At 39.7% G+C, this 16,746-nt stretch overlaps 1 protein-coding gene across 3 annotated transcripts in view; it reads right to left on the reverse strand.

Moving 5' to 3' along the window:
* VAV3 (vav guanine nucleotide exchange factor 3) overlaps nt 1-16,746 on the reverse strand; it is a 235,071-nt gene that overhangs the window by 76,562 nt on the left and 141,763 nt on the right. For all 3 annotated transcript variants that reach the window (XM_045028140.1, XM_045028141.1, XM_045028142.1), the window contains 3 exons: nt 15,802-15,903; nt 13,320-13,420; nt 390-412 (listed from right to left, as the gene is read on the reverse strand). In XM_045028140.1, the coding sequence (XP_044884075.1) occupies nt 390-412; nt 13,320-13,420; nt 15,802-15,903 (226 nt within the window). The remainder of the gene's footprint in view (nt 1-389; nt 413-13,319; nt 13,421-15,801; nt 15,904-16,746) is intronic.

The raw sequence follows: 16,746 nt of genomic DNA on the forward strand, positions 1-16,746 counted from the left end.
AAATTTACCTGAGGGTAGTTTTAGCTCTGTTGCCAAATTTGGCTAGAAGCATTGGAGAACTGTGATCACTGATATCCCGAGTTAAATTAACAACATTGTTTTACTTTCCCCCTATAATTTAAGAAAACCTACATTCTTCCCAGTAAACACTGAAAATCTCAATGAAAATTAGGTTAATCCCCTGCAATTTAATACAGATATATCTAATTGTTAGTTCATTTACATGGAGTCACTTCTACTGCCAGAGTTTGCATAACTCTAAATAAATGCAAGTTAGCTGCAGAGAAATACATTATTTATTGCACTGGCACAGCCATATGCAGTAAATGAGCAATTTGTAAGCCATCAACAAAATAAATATTGCATAAAAATTGAAAATGAATCCTTACCTCATGTTTCAGGGTTCCGTGTTCTGAAACAAAAGTAAAAATGGGCATTATCAGTGTCTGTCAATTTGTTCTTTTATATAGTAATCTCTGTCTGTGCTGCGCTGCACGAGAACACACTACTGCTTTGTTTTGCTAACTGATACCTGTAATATGGTCCGACAGCCCTGGAGCTAAGATAGTTATTGTTTTGCAAACTGTGTTCTTCGAGCTGATTGGCTCTTGTCAGGTAACACTGAACCAACGCTATAAATGGCCTGTTTCTGAGTTATGCTGAACTTTCCAACAGTTGTATGCCAAACAATCAAATCATTTAAATCTTTAGAAATGGTTCTACCGAGTTTCAAAAACACTATGTAACCACATACACCTTTTGGGAAATTCTATAGTTAAGATTCCTATTGCAACTGTAATTTAAACTCCCTCTAATCCCTTTGCACCTAATAATATTCTATATTGCTGTATAATCAGTTCAATGTTTTGCCTACTGGTTGTGGTGAGAACCTTAGCTTTGAAGTTTCCTGAGATTCATGTACTTAAATTCTCAAGTAGCACTGCACCAACATACTGTAGGAGGGGTTTTTTTGCAATGAATTTTCTTGTTTTCTTTTAGTGAAGAAAAAAAAAGCAGCATGAGAAAAGGATAAAGAAAGGTACTCTTGTGGGTTATCAGAATGGCTGCATTAAAGCTGTGTGCATACAGAGCACCACACATTTCTATGAACCCAGCAAGGGTTTGGGTAATGGGGATCTGATCAGCATACTTTCTAATAAACACATCACTGCACGCTAGATTTTATTTTACTGCCTTATCACACACCTGTGTTTATTTCTATGTGGAATTCTCCAGGCCCACTCCTGATGTCTGCTAAGGAAAATGATGTATTGCACATGTCCAGTGTTTAGTTTACAACCATAAACAATTTCCAAACTTTTTCAAATATCGGTGTGACAATCAGGGTCCAGATACCTTGGGCGGGGAGAGTCTGAACTCCAAAGAATAAGCAATTGAATCAACTGATTGTATACACTATTATTGTACTATAAACGTGTACTGAGTAAGATGTCATAAAAACTGGTGATATGTTGGTCGCGGATATTACTGCATGGTCTATCTACGGGTTGTGTATAAAGAATTATGTATGTGTCCTGGCAATATGTTCTTAAAATGTATTTTAGAAATAGTGCATAAATCAAACCTGCCCTAGACAGACAAATGTGGATTTATCTGTCTGACTGGCTTGATTACAGGTAGAGGATAATAAAAGTATATTTGCATATAGGATAAACAAAGCAACCAAAAAAAAAAAGAACAGGAGTACTTGTGGCACTTCAGAGACTAACAAATGTATTTGAGCATAAGCTTTCATGGGCTACAGCCCATTTCTTCAGATGCATAGAATGGAACACATAGTAAGGAGATACAGAACATGAAAAGGTGGAAGTAGCCATATCAACTCTAAGAGGCTAATTAATTAAGATGAGTTTTAATCAAGCAATCAAGCTAACTAGCAACAGAGGGGGAACAGAGTCAACACCCCCATGAAGTCTTCTGGCTTTTGAGGCAAAGACACTGGACTCTGCAAAACAGAAAGGGAGCAAAAAAACATTCTAGTTGTCCCTCACTTAGGGAACACAGTGGTTTATGGTTCTGAGAGTCCTCAGGAGAGCATCCCAGTGGCAAAACACACATTGCTTACCAATATATTGAATGAGCCAAATATGAAGCTCTAAATCTAAACATTTTGATTTGCTAAAGCTAAAAAAATGCATCCAAGGTGGTTCTTATTATACGGAACAAATCTCTTGGTTACTAACATTTTATTTAAAGATAAACAGACAATAAGAATATGAACCAAGAAATCTCAGCAGGAGACTGGAAGGACAGAATGCTACCAAGTAGGAGCAGTATAATTTTCCCCTCATCGATGGAATGCCAGGGAAAACTCTCTGTCACACTAAGGGAATTTTTTTTAAAAAAGGTTGTAAAGATTTTTTTTCAGCCTTTCCAAAAATATTCACTCACCTTTGTGTAGTAAAAGAGCAGGGAGAGAGGGAGAAGCAAATGAATAGTTTTGAAGAGATTATTAAGGCTTAGATTTTCAAAGGAGCCCAAGGGAGTTAAGTATTCAAATCCCACTGAAATTCAATAGGATTTAGGCACTTAACTCACTTGGACTCCTTTGAAAATGCCAACCTATGGTAAGGGCAGGAGGGTAAGAATGCAATTACCTTTTTGGCCTTTACTCCTGTATAGCATCACTACCTTGGCATTATAAATGACTTCAAAACTGAACTAAGTACCATGAAAATGGAATCATTATAAAAGTTCATTACCAATCATCAGTTCTGTTAGTGTTTTATCTTCAGTCCCCATATGTCTCAAATACTAGAGCGTACTGGGTGCCTTTCTGTCCTGGTGTGGGAGAGTTTATAGGAGGAGATTTGGGCTTTATGGATGACACATGAAAGTCCAGTGAACTGTTTTGCTTTTGAGTGAAGAAAGCACCTTGTCTTAATAACAGCTGTGGCTTATTGCTGCTTTTTTATGAATATCATAAACACTAATCTTGGAGTGAGTTTCAAAGTTCACTAGGATAAAGTGAGTTCAGTATCCCAATGTTGTGATTTGATATAGAAAGAGAAGTTGAACGATTAACTTCCAATATTTGGGATTCAGAGAGATGCAAAAAACCAGTAACATAGAAAGACTATAAATATCCCTGATAGGTACCTATGAGTTTTACTGAGAGAAGTATTTATGGAAATAGGTCACGTTAGTGATATTTAGGTTCAAAGTAAATACTATACTACTCCATTACCTCAAGCCAGCAGAGATTTTGTTATTAAAGACTGAGGGCCAAATTCAAACTCAGCATAAGCAAATGCAACTTCACTGAAGTTGACAGTATTTTATCTATTTACTCCATGTCCGAATTAGACCTTAAAACTTTGCCAACACTGGCATACACTGAACTGTTACATGTAACATTTAACTCAGGAAGCCCCTTCGACATGTCTATAGACCACAGTGAAACTAACCACCTGATATCAATATTGCCAAAAAAAGCCTTGTTTATCTGCAGCATATATACACAAATCTCATTCATTATGGTGAGAAGAAAACTGCTGAAGTAAAATCTATAGTCTCCAACAAAGTGAAATCATTACTACTTTAAGGTAGGAAAAACCTTATGTCTATTCAATTTCACTCTCCGTATATCCAGCAAACTTTGCATCAGATCCTCATGTGAATCAATTCCCCATGGCTTTCTGATTAGGAGTTCAAGAGCAGATTCCTTGCTTCATCTGCACAGAATTATTCATACTCATGTCCTACAATGCCATACCTATTAGGCAAAAGTTCTCTTTTTTCTGGCTCTAACATTTTCATTTCCATTCTTAGCATTTCCATAGTTTGTTATCTTAGACTCACAGTTGTCTTTCAGCTTTATCTTGGAAGTTCACAGTAATCAGCCTATGAACCCATATTACAATTTCAGGAAAAATTTCCAGGCTATCACCTTGCATGGTGACAGGTTTCAGAGTGGTAGCCCTCAGCTTTCATCCAGACAACATCACACGATCCATTGTCTACAGCCAAGCTCTAAGATACAACCACATTTGCTCCAATCCCTCAGACAGAGACAAACACCTACAAGAACTCTATCAAGCTTCCTTACAACTACAATACCCACCTGCTGAAGTGAAGAAACAGATTGACAGAGCCAGAAGAGTACCCAGAAGTCACCTAGTACAGGACAGGCCCAATAAAGAAAGGAACAGAATGCCACTAGCCGTCACACCTTCAGCCCCCAACTAAAACCTCTCCAGCACATCACCAAGGATCTACAACCAATCCTGAAGGATGATCCCTCACTCTCACAGATCTTGGGAGACAGGCCAGTCCTTGCTTACAGACAGCCCCCAACCTGAAGCAAATACTCACCAGCAACCACACACCACCCAACAAAAACTCTAACCTAGGAACCTATTCTTGCAACAAAGCCCAATTCCAACTTTGTCCACATATCTATTCGGGGACACCATCATAGGACCTAATCACATCAGCCACACTATCAGAGGCTCGTTCACCTCCACATCTACCAATCTGATATATGCCATCATGTGCTAGCAATGCCTCTGCCATGTATATTGGCCAAACCGGACAGTCTCTACGTAAAAGAATAAATGGACACAAATCAGACGTCAAGAATTATAACATTAAAAAACCAGCTGGAGAACACTTCAACCTCTCTGGTCACTCGATTACAGACCTTAAAATCACAATACTCCAACAAAAAAACTTCAAAAACAGATTCCAATGAGAAACTGCAGAATTGGAATTAATTTGCAAACTTGACACCATTAAACCAGGCTTGAATAAAGACTGGGAGTGGATGGATCATTACACAAAGTAAAACCTATTTCCCCATGCTATTTTTTCCCTACTGTTACTCATGCCTTCTTGTCAACTGTTGGAAATGGGCCATCCTGATTATCACTACAAAGGTTTTTAATTCTCCTGCTGATAATAGCCCACCTTAACTGATTACCCTCATTATAGTTAGTATGGGAACACTAATTTTTTCATGTCCTCTGTATATATATATCTTCCTACTGTATTTTCCAGTGCATGCATCTAATGAAGTAGGTTTTAGCCCATGCAAGCTTATGCTCAAATAAATGTGTTAGTCTCTAAGATGCCACAAGTACTCCTCGTTCTTCAGGATATCACCAATATCTTTTTACGAAGATCTTGACACGCTTCCACATCCTTTTTATCACATTTCTCCTCGATAATTGCAGTTAATAATTTGTGGATCTTCCTCTACTTCCCTTAAGTACTCACAGTTTGCACAGAATTGTGCCTCTAAGACTCCTCAAAGGAACAATAATCTGTAAACATTTTAGTCTAGCACTGAGAAAACTTCATCTGCCTTCAATGAGGCAGCATGCTAACTTTAAAATATTTTGCAACCTACACAGTAAGCAGAACTCGTAACAAGCATGATTCTTCATATCAGGAAAAATTACTGGTCCATATAATGGGATCCATAACCTCCACTCTTGTTCAGAAGGCCTTTGGAGAATTTCTCGAGTAAGGACAGTACCATTTGATTTTATAGAGATTTGGATTTTATTCTTCCTAACAAATTGGATTCTCAGACTTATTATTCAACTTCTAAAACATCTATGAAGACTCATCTTTTTAGCACTGCATTTTCATAATGTCTACATATCACTATTTTTGTAAAGCATCCAAACCAGCAATAAAGCAAGACAAACTAGTTCCTACACTGCTGCTATATAAAATAGGGTCACAATGTCCACCAGCAGAATTTTTACAAAAGAAAATTTTAATTTAAATATGGACTGGTTACAAACAGGAGAGTGTAGCCATTGAGGGTATGTCCACACTGCAAAAAAAGAAAAAAAGCCCCAAGCAGCGAGTCTCAAAGCCTGGGTCAACTGACTTGGGCTCATGGAATGCATGCTACAAGGCTAAAAATATCAGTATAGACATTCTCGCTCAGGCTAAGAGCCCCCCCCCCCCCCCGGCTGGGTTTCAGAGCCCAGGCTCAAGCCCAAGCAGGACTTGCAGATGATACAAAGTTGGAAGGTATTGCCAATATGGAGGCAGACTTGAATTTTATACATGATGCTGAAAACCTGGACAATAGAAATGGGATGAAATTTAATAGTGCAAATAGGAAGTTTTGCTATAAGCAGGTGCAGAGAAGGAATTCTAGGAGATTAGAGAACCTACCCTAGAAGAAGAGACTTAAGAAGCTTGGCTTTGTTTGGCCTAAGCAAACGAAAACTGGAGAGAGATATGACTGCTCTGTATAATACATTAGAAGGATAAACACCAAGGAGGGAGAGGAGTTATTTAAGTTAAGGGCCAATGTTGGCACAGGAACACATGGATAGAAACTGGCCATCAACAAGTTTAGGCTTGAAATTAGATGAAGGTTTCTAGCTCTCAGTGGAGTGAAGTTCTGGAATAGCCTCCCAAGGGAAGTAATGGGGGCAAAAAAACCAAATTGGTTTCAAAGACTGAGCTTGATAATTTTATAGAGATTTGGATTTTATTCTTCCTAACAAATTGGATTTTCTGACTTACTATTCAACTTCTAAAACATCTTTGAAGACTCATCTTTTTGGCAGGGGCTGGTATGATGAGATTGCCTACAATAGCATGTAGCCCATTTGTGACTGCTAGTAGCAAATATCTCCAATGACCAGAAATGGGACACTAGATGGGGAGGACTCTGAGTTACTACAGTGAATTCTTTCCTGGGTGTTTTGCTGATGGGTTTCGCCAACATGCTCAAGGGCTGCCTGGCTGCCATATTTGGGGTTGGGAAGTAATTTTCCCTCAGGTCAGATTGGCAAAAAATCCTGGGAGGTTTTCACTTTCCTCTGCAACATGGGGAATGGGTCACTTGCTGGTTTAAATTAAGTAAATGGTGGATTCTCTGTAACTTGGATTCCTTAAATCATGATTTGAGGATTTCAGTAACTCAGCCAGAGATTACAGGTCTATTACAGGAGTGGGTGGGTGAGATTCTGAGGCCTGCAATGTGCAGGAGGTCAGACGAGATGATCACAATGGTCCCTCCTGGCCTTAAAGTCCAAGAAGAGTCTAAGTGGGAATAGCTTAATCTTCAGTTATATAGCAGAGCAACTGGGGCTTACATGCTAACTAAATGAACAGTGAAATATGGGGATACAATAGGGGAATACCTGTCTTCTTTTTAAAATATTTTAATTTTAATTTTTAAAATGTAGAAAATGTAAAGTAGTCTACTCTAAAAGGAGGAATGGGGCTATCTGTTCCTTATGGCTCACAATGAGGGCATATGGACTCTATAACCTTACATTGTATAGAGATAGGTGTTAGGAGTAGCACCAGCAGTTGCCCAAGACAGGACTTTGCCCCAAAGTACCCTGATCCCACAGTGATTGTTATTCAAGCTCAGTATGGATCATTAGTTCAACAAAGACTGAACAATATTATTTAAGTTAAACAAGAAACAGCAACTCTCCAATGAGCGTTCTGGGACTTGAACATTTGCTGGTCAATGCTGCTGATATGGTGGCTTTGGAGGACAGCCGGCAAATCTATAGCTACTGAACAAGCCAGGGAAAGGTAAATAGGGAAAGCTGCTGGTTTTATATAACGTCAGAAACCCATCTTGATTATGAATAATCCCATGTGAGATAAAAATTATGTGCTGCAACATATGAAAATCTACGCAAGTAGCACATGTACTTTTGCACAAATATGTTATAATAAAAAGTAGCTTCTTTCATTTACAGTTTATACACCTCTAACATTTTTTAACAAGTAATCACATACTATCCATGCATATGAAAGCTATATATCCTTTCCCTCTCAGTCCATTTGGCTCTTTCTCAGGCAGAACAATCTGAAATAGAGGAATTTAAATGAAAAAGGAATCAAGCAGAGGCTAGCTTGTTTTGTGGTTTTTGTTTGGTCTGGTAGGGAGCAAATGACAATAGACTTTTATCAAGTAATATACGATAAAATTGTATTTTAATCAGAGCTCATGTGGAAGAGCAATTCTCCTGACACCATTTGTTTACTAAAAATGACAGTGTGAAATGGTCCAGTTGTTCGAGTAGCAAATTTGGGGTGCTCAGTTCTGCCTAGCTACAGCACACTGTAAAAATGCCAGTTAAGATTTTTTCCTATTTATCTATGTCTGAATCGGAGATGATTCTAACATCTGTTCTCTGGAGAACCTGGAGACAGCTATAAACAAGAGACTGTCGTGGATTTTACTTTATTTTATTAAATATTTCTGATACTTTTGCCTATTCTCAGGGATTTATCTCATTGAAAGATTAAATTGTCTATGCAACCAGGAAACAATTGTCTGAGACACTCAATCCTATTTTAATGGGAAGGATATAATAAAAGGGGTGGTCTGGTTGAAGTATGATAATGTAATAAAGCAGATTGGTATTTCCCCTGATTTAGATTATTAAAATGGAATCAAGCTCAGTTATTGGCATTCTAGGGTAGTCCTGAGGAACGTCAAGAAACTGTAAGGCCCACAGAGCTGACTCCTATTACGTGTGAACAATGAAAGGGGGAACATGAGGTGGCACAGCTTCTTCCCATCTCTTCAAAAAGCACAGGGAGAATCCCACCCTGCTCTCCCGCTCCCGGCCCCAAGGAGTGCTGCTGCCCTAGATCCCACTCTTCACTCCATCCATATAGCATCACCTTCCTCTGGTGATAGGAAGATCCCACATTACCAGACTGAAAATCAAGGTGAAATGGCCCTCCTATCCCCTGTTCTGAGCAGCACTGCATGCGTGGCAGGGACAGGCTTAGGGACTGGAGGGGGAAAGATGTTTGAAGAGCTTAATTTTAGATGCTGGTGAAAAGAAGGACAGTAAAGGAAGGGAGTGAGGGAAGAAATACCAGCCTGTGATGTAGTGGTGGAGAGTTCAAGCTAGTGAGTACAAGCAGTGTGGATAATATATTTTGAGTAGCCTAAGTTTTTGATTTGGACAAAGTTGGGTGCATCTTTGCAAAAGCCATTCAATTGGGAACCAGTATGCCCTTATAAATGCTTCTGTAATGAAAATATATACATACTTGCTAAAATCTGTGCTTTGTTACAACTATACAACCCCACTGAAGGAATTTGTCAGAGTACAAGCGAAAAGGGGAGGCAGGGAAGGGGATTTGATCAGAGAGTTAAGAGTAGAGAAGAGCTGGTGGGGACTGGAAGTGAATGACAGAAGAAATGAAGGATTGCTTAGGCATGAACAAAGCAGCACTGCAGGAAGAAAGGATAACCTGATAGCAGAGGAAGTGAACACAGCCACAGGACTTCCACAAGAGATGCTCAGTGAAGTAGGGGCAGGAATAACAATAAGAAAAGCCAGGGCTGAATTTGGACATGTTATACCATTCAGCAATTCAACTGATTACCAGAGCACCTTTATCATTGCAACTTCTATAATCTATTGAATTGGCCTTCTTTGAAACAAGATATCTAAAGAACTGGCATATGTCTGCATATAAGTCATTGCTTGACAAAGTAGTAATTTATTTTTAGATTTTAGTCACATCTTCCTCATCAGTGTATCATCTAAATCTGACACTTATTAAATTTGTCATTTTTAAGGTTTCATCTGTCTCTAGAAGTCTATTTTTTGAATTTTCAGTAACTCCTGAGGTCCCTTCCAATCCTGATATTCTATGATACTAACAGGCTTGGAATGCACTATAAAAGGCCTTAAACCACTCAGGTAAAGTTCTAGGCATCATTTCAGACAGCTCAGTGAAAAAATCTGCTCAGTGGTCTAAAAGGAAAACAAAATGTTAAAACTATATTAAAAAGGAGAGAGAAAATACCGAAATATTAGAATGCCAGTACATAAATTATTGACACACCCTTACCTGGACTATTGTTTTGAATTCTTGTCACCCCATCCCAAAAGGATATAGAAGAAATAGAAGACTGTAAAGAAGTCACATCCTGCTCCTTAGTGATCAGTTTTAAAACAAATTTTCTGATTCTTTGTGTGGGGGGGTACTTTTGTTTTAACAATTTTGTAGTTTGTATAGTAAGTACAGAAACATGGGAGCCTTCATATAGGCAAGGAAAGGACAAACGGTGAGAAAGAAAAGTTCACAAGGACAGAAAAAATTAAACAATCAGAATAAATGAAAATAAATAAAGTAATAAGCGATAATTACATAATCCAATTGCACCAAAGTGTGTTGAGCAACCACTGATTCATGACAGAGACATATGGTACTTCTACGTTTAAAAAAAATCGAGGTAAAATATTCTAAATAAAATCAAAAAGAACATACTGTATCTTTGGATGTTGTAAAATGAAAATTTATTCAGTTCATTAATTCATGAAGTAGCATGTGTGTGATTATTTTGCCTCCAGCAACTGAACAGCATTACTTCAGTGTATATTCAGGAGAATTGAGGAAAAATCAGAGAACCTGAGTTAACTAAACATTTATGACTATTATTGTTGATTTACATTGCACCATGTGTATATATAATACTTTTCAGACAAATTGAAATATGACGTCCCTTCCCTTAAGGTGCTTGTAATCCAATTAAGATAAAAATATGAGCAAAATGACAACAGGTGAAGGTGGGAGTGAGGAAGAAAGTGGAAACAGAGAAAGCTGTTCCCAGGGAGTATAGATCTCTAATGGTAAACAGATCGTATACATTGTTTGTTTCAATTAGTTACATTTGATTGTTTTAAATATATTTTTTAATGATGATATAATTTAAAAATCTGACTTTGGCAGCTTATCCTTAAAAGGCTTTGTGGAAGAAGTATGTTTCTGAGAGAGATTTGAATGGAAAAAGCACATGGATCATTTGGTACACAAGAAGTGAGAGACTGTTCTTAGGACAGCATGTAAGAAGGCACAGAATTCAGGAAAACCCTCATGAACACGCTAAATCTCATGTAAGCACCCACATAAATGCTCTCTTGATTAGGGATGCTTTCCTGAACTGGAGTTTACAGTGAAGAAGAAAACTAAAGGAGAGTAGTTTCGAAGGAGGCTTTTGCATAGCAAAGTGGAAAGTTGGAAGAAATGAGAGCAGAGATGTAGGTAGAAACAGACTTGTGCAGAGCCTTGAAAGCAAAGGCCAGTGAAGGGTTGTATACAAGGAAATAATCTTTTCCACTGCTTGGACCATATCATTTTTATAAACACATTTTGCATAGATTGCAAGTAATGAAGTCGGAAAGCAGAAGAGATTATTGGAGCCAAAGTGAGAGATGGACAAGCAACAGAAAAGGTTTTAAGCAGTAAGACTGGAGAGCAAAGAACAGATTTAGAAAGGTAAGAAAAAGAACTGGTCAGAAAAGTTTAAGTGAAAAAAAAATTCCCAACAAAATATAGCAAATTTTTTATCAGTTAAATTTTTTACAATTTTTTCCCAATGTTCTAATGAGCTCTATGGATGTTTGGAAAATTCTGTCAAACATATGTACATTTCCCAACATGATGATTTGACAGTATTTGACAGAAGAAGTGACAGTATTTGCTGAGAGCCTGGATGGAGGAAGAGTCAAATATGACACTAAAGTTACAAGCTTGGTTGAGAGGGAGGGTAGCAGAATTACTGACAGCAACTGAGTAGGCAGAAAGAAGGAAGGGAAGGAAGAAAGATGAGGAATTAACATTTCTATCTAGCTCTAGACAACAAAAAGATGCTTAAACATGTGGTTACTATTTAGTCAATACTCAAAGTATATTCACCAAAAAAATCCTAGTACACCTGTCCACTACTTTTAATATTGATATTTGATATTCATACCTGAGATTTCACTCAATTTAATAAAGTCACTAGAAATGACATGTCATGGAAGGGGCATACGGAAAGGGGAGCAAGCAGGGACATGCCCACCCCCCAATCAGTGGGGCACAGAACTCCTCCAGGGCCGGGAGAGCAAGCTCCATCGGCCCCAGGGCAAACCAGCTCCTCCAGTCACGGGGGTGGGAAGGAAGCTTCTCCAGCCATATGGGGCACAGAAAGTGCCCCTCCAAAAAGTGGCCAAATTTTTATTCCTGTGCATGCTCCTGCAATGTAAAGATACTCACTCTGTAATAGGGTAACCATGTTAAATAGGGATGACTATATTACTGTAGCATGTTTCTCTAAAAGCAAAAGCTCACCGTTGTAATGATTATTGTTTTGTTTCTGATATTTATATGGCATGGATCTGTAAACCTGTAAAGTTCCTACAGAAATAAATAGTTGAAAAATTCTGTCAAGATTTAGTTAGCAGTAGTCCATCCAGGAGGAGATGTCAGACAGATAAACAGAGATGCAATACTAAAGAGAGAGACAAGAGGCCAGAGGAAAGGAAAGCTTGGGAGTTGCAGGAGAGAGGCAGTAGCATAAGTCACAAGAGTGGATGAGGTACCAGGGATAAGTTGAAAGTGGAAAGAGGAGGATGAAGCTCTGCAGGATCTGAACAGAGGAAATAGAGAAAGCTGTTCCAAGGGAGTATAGATCTCTAATGGCAAACAGATCATATACGTTGTTTGTTTCGATTGGGGGGATAGCTCAGTGGTTTGAGGATTGGCCTGCTCCCAGGGTTGGGAGTTTAATCCTTGAGGGGGCCACTTAGGGATCTGGGGCAAAATCAGTATTTGGTCCTCCTAGTGAAGGCAGGGGGCTGGACTCAATAACCTTTTGGGGTCCCTTCCAGTTCTATGAGGTAGGTATATCTCCATATATTTTATTTATTTAAGAAGGGAGAGCCTCAGACAGATACATTGAAGGAATGATTAGAGAGGTAGAAAGAGAATCAGGAAAGCCTAGAGGGACATAGGTAGGGGAGAAAACCAGGGGGAAGGAGTCACCAGATGGGATGAGAACAGTAGTAAGCCATCAATTACATTAGTGAGAACATTTTGAGTGGAGTGTGTGGGAACCATGGAAACCAAGGAGATCGAAGAGAGAATTAACAGGGAGAGGAAGGTGAGGCTGCACAAACAAATAGCTCAAGGAGCTGAGAGCAAAAGAGGAAGATTGAGATGGAGACATTTGGGGTGGGGTTTGTCAAAGGATGATTTTCTTTATAACAGATGTTACTTATAAGCAGTTCATGATTAAAACCAGAACAATCTGTTGCTGTACAGGAACACAGGCTAAGGAAACTGCTATGTCCCACAGCAGTTCTCACTCCTTTCCTCTCTTACATTTCAGTTTAGCAAGAATAAAAGTCACTATGAATTTTAAATGCAATTCTAACTGTGCTTATAAATGGTAGTTTCAAAAGTATGCATGTTACAATAAACACAAATTAGAGGTAAATTAAACCTTAATTATATCTAGCAAGTTTTATGTCCTAATTAAAAGCAGTATTCCAACAATAAAAATGACTTACCACCTGAATTAGCTCTGCCACAATTGTCTAATCTCCCTAAACATTCTTTGTGCGCCCCAGCTCCACACTTAGAACATAAATAGCCTTGATAAAATGTTCCTCTGTAAAGTAAAATTAGATAGTGATACATTAAGTGATAAAAATCTGCATCTATTAAATAATTAGCATAAAAAATACTGTAGATGGCAGTAGAAGTCATTTTCTGTGCTGCACAATGATTGTACTTAAAAGCTTGAAGAAGAGGGGCAACAGATCATGGGTAACATGGAACTTCAGTCTCCTTTTCAGAACTTCAAGCCATTTAGAACCAGATATTCTACTAGTAAATCAGGGGAACTAACATACTTCATATCAATTGGGCACAAAATGGGGTTTGGCATGGTACATGCCAAAATTGTACCAAGTATAAATACCACAGTGTCCCTATACTATCACTGATCCATACTCCATTTGATTTCAATAGGAATGTATAATGAACATGCATACTAGGACAGGATTCATTTTGGAGGAATTTTTTTTCAGGATAGAAGATTTTATTACCTATATTATTGACTATAAACTGCTTCCATTAAAAAGAAAAGTATAAGGAAAGATGTTGATGAATGTTAAGAGCCGCTGAGCACACCTCACAGAGCCCTGCACTCTCCCCTGGAGGAATGGTATGCTTACACTGCAATTAGACACCAGCAGCCGGCCCATGCCAGCTGACTTGTGCTCAGAGGGCTTGGGCAAAGAAGGTATTAAATTGCTCTGGAAGACTCCCACCTTGCAGTGTCATAGAGCCTAGGCTCCAGCCCGTGCCTGAACATTTCCACCACAATTAAACAGCCCCTTAAGCCCAGGCCCAACCGTGGGTTTTTAATTGCAGTATAGATAGAGTGCACCTTTCTAATTGCTGTTAACCAGACCCCCAGAGGCATGGCCCCTGCCCCACCTCTTTCCCCAAGGGCCCTGCCCCCATCATTCATTCCTGTCTCCCCATCCCCCTGTTGCTCACTGGATTGTCTCCACCTCCCTTCTCCCACCCCCGCCACATCTGGGCTCCCTCTGCTCCGGGGATGGGAGGGGAGCTGCTGCAGCCTGACAAGGAGCCTGTATGCAGGTAGGAGCCGGGTCTCATGAAGGTTAATAACCTGGCGCTTCCCCCAACCCCACAGTAACTGGACTTTTGGTGTCCAGTCAGTACACTTGACCGGATACCCACACACAGATGCCAAAAAACAGACTGTCCAGGTAAAACCTGGATGGCTGGCAGCCCTAAGTGTAGACATACCCTAACTCTCAAAAATTATAAGTTCAATTTTGAAGCCCTTTGAATTTCAAGTGGGGTTTAGATTCAAGCCTACCCATGGCTTTTATTCCAAGTCTGACCCACTAGGGAAGTAAGTTCATTGGTACATGCTTCGACCACCATTCCAGGAGGACATACTTCCATGCTGATGATGCTCGTTAAAAAAATAATGTATTAAATCAATTTGTGGCTGATGTCCTTGGGGAGAGAATTGTTTGTCCCCTTCTCTGTATTTTACCCGCATTATGCCATATATTTTGTGTTATAGCAGTCTTGGATGATGACCCACTATATGTTGTTCAATTTAAGAACACTTTCACTGCAGATTTGACAAAACAGAAGGAAGGTACCAATATGAAATTTCTAAAGATAGCTAAAGCACTCAAGGTTTAAGAATCTGAAGTGCCTTCCAAAATCTGAGATGGACGAGGTGTGGAACATGCTGTCACAAGTCTTAAAAGAACAACACTCTGATGCATAAACTACAGAACCCAAACCACCAAAAGAGAAAATCAACCTTCTGTCGGTGGCATCTAACTTAGATGATGAAAATGAATGTGTGTCCATTCCGCACTGCCTTGGATCGTTATCAAGCAGAACCCATCATCAGCATGTAAGATCTCATTTTATATTGTTTTATTTCTATCTTTTTACAGTTAATATATTTGTAATAAAAAATAAGATTATGAAGTGAGTACTGTACACTTTGTATTCTGTGTTGTAATTAAAATCAATACATTTGAAAGTGTAGAAAACATCCAAAAAATATTTAAAGAAATGGCATGCTATTATTGTTGAACAGTGCGATTAAAACTTCAATTCATCGTGACTATTTTTTTAATCTTGTAATATATCGTGATTAATATTTTAATCATTTGACAGCCTTATTAACAACTTATATAAAACTGAAGAGCTGGAATCAGGAAATAGAAGAGGAAAGAGTGGTGCTAAGATGCTTGGTAGTGATGGGTCACAATGTTGCAGGCATGAGATTTTAAATAGCCTTTCTGCTCTCATTTTGAGGTCTGGTAAAATTTTTCAATACCAAAACAAAAACACATAGGTTAGGTTTCTTTTACAGATAGTCTATCTTGAACAGTTCTCTCACCATGCATGTCATTTCCATACTCTTTTTTCCCAGCAAGGTTCTTGAATTAAATTAAAGTCAATACTTTACACTACAAGACTTACCTCAGAAGCATTTGACAGACTTTGCAGGATGTGACACGAGTGAAGGTGTGCATTTTGAACTCATGAAAATTTGTATTTGCATTGTCCGGTCTTATATTGGATCTAGAGAAAAGTAAATTACATTATTTGATAATACGCTTTTAATTAAAGGAATTTGGGAATACCGGTGCACCCAGGCCGGCTCTAGGTTTTTTGCCGCCCCAAGCAAAAAAATTTTTGGCTGCCCCCCCCGCCCCCAGACATGAGCCTGCCCCCCCCCGCCCACCAGTGCCCCCCACTCACACCCCCTGTTGCCCCAGCACTGGGCTCCCCCCCAAATGTGGGATCCGCTACCAGCACACTGCAGCCGAGCCCTGGCCCAGCTGCGACTCTGTCCCCATGCGGGTGGAGCTGCTGGGCAGCACGGAGCGGGAGTACTTCCAGGTGGTGGCGCGGCTACGACGTGGCGCAAAGAACACGGCCCCCTCCCTGGGCTTTGCAGCACTGCTGGTGGCCAAGGTGGATCAGTTCGCGCTCACCGCCCTCACCCCCGACATGCTGGCGGCCGAGGACCTGGACAGCACCCCCGGACCTGCTGCTCTTTAACCTCACGGTGCCCTGGCCCAGCCCCGGCAGGAGGGAAGGCAAGGATCTCCGGCTGCGGGGCTACCTGCTCAGCATCGACGAACCCAGCCGGCTGCTCACCTCCTCATACACTCCAAGAGCCCCTCGCCGCCATCGCAGCCCGGGCTCGGCTCCAGGAGACCCCGTTTCCCTCCCTCCCCGGCTCCTCACACACACTGCGTAGGGCCGCCCAGAAGATTCAGGGGGCCTGGGGCAAAGCAATTTTGGGAGCCCCTTCCATAAAAAAAACTTGCAATACTATAGTAATATGTATTTGGAAATGTAAAAAATAACTAGTGAAAATTAATTTGTAATAATTTGAAAATACACCAAATACATTAT

Source organism: Mauremys mutica, chromosome 8 (assembly GCF_020497125.1).
Source record: "Mauremys mutica isolate MM-2020 ecotype Southern chromosome 8, ASM2049712v1, whole genome shotgun sequence".
In the NCBI taxonomy this organism is placed as follows: Eukaryota; Metazoa; Chordata; order Testudines; family Geoemydidae; genus Mauremys; species Mauremys mutica.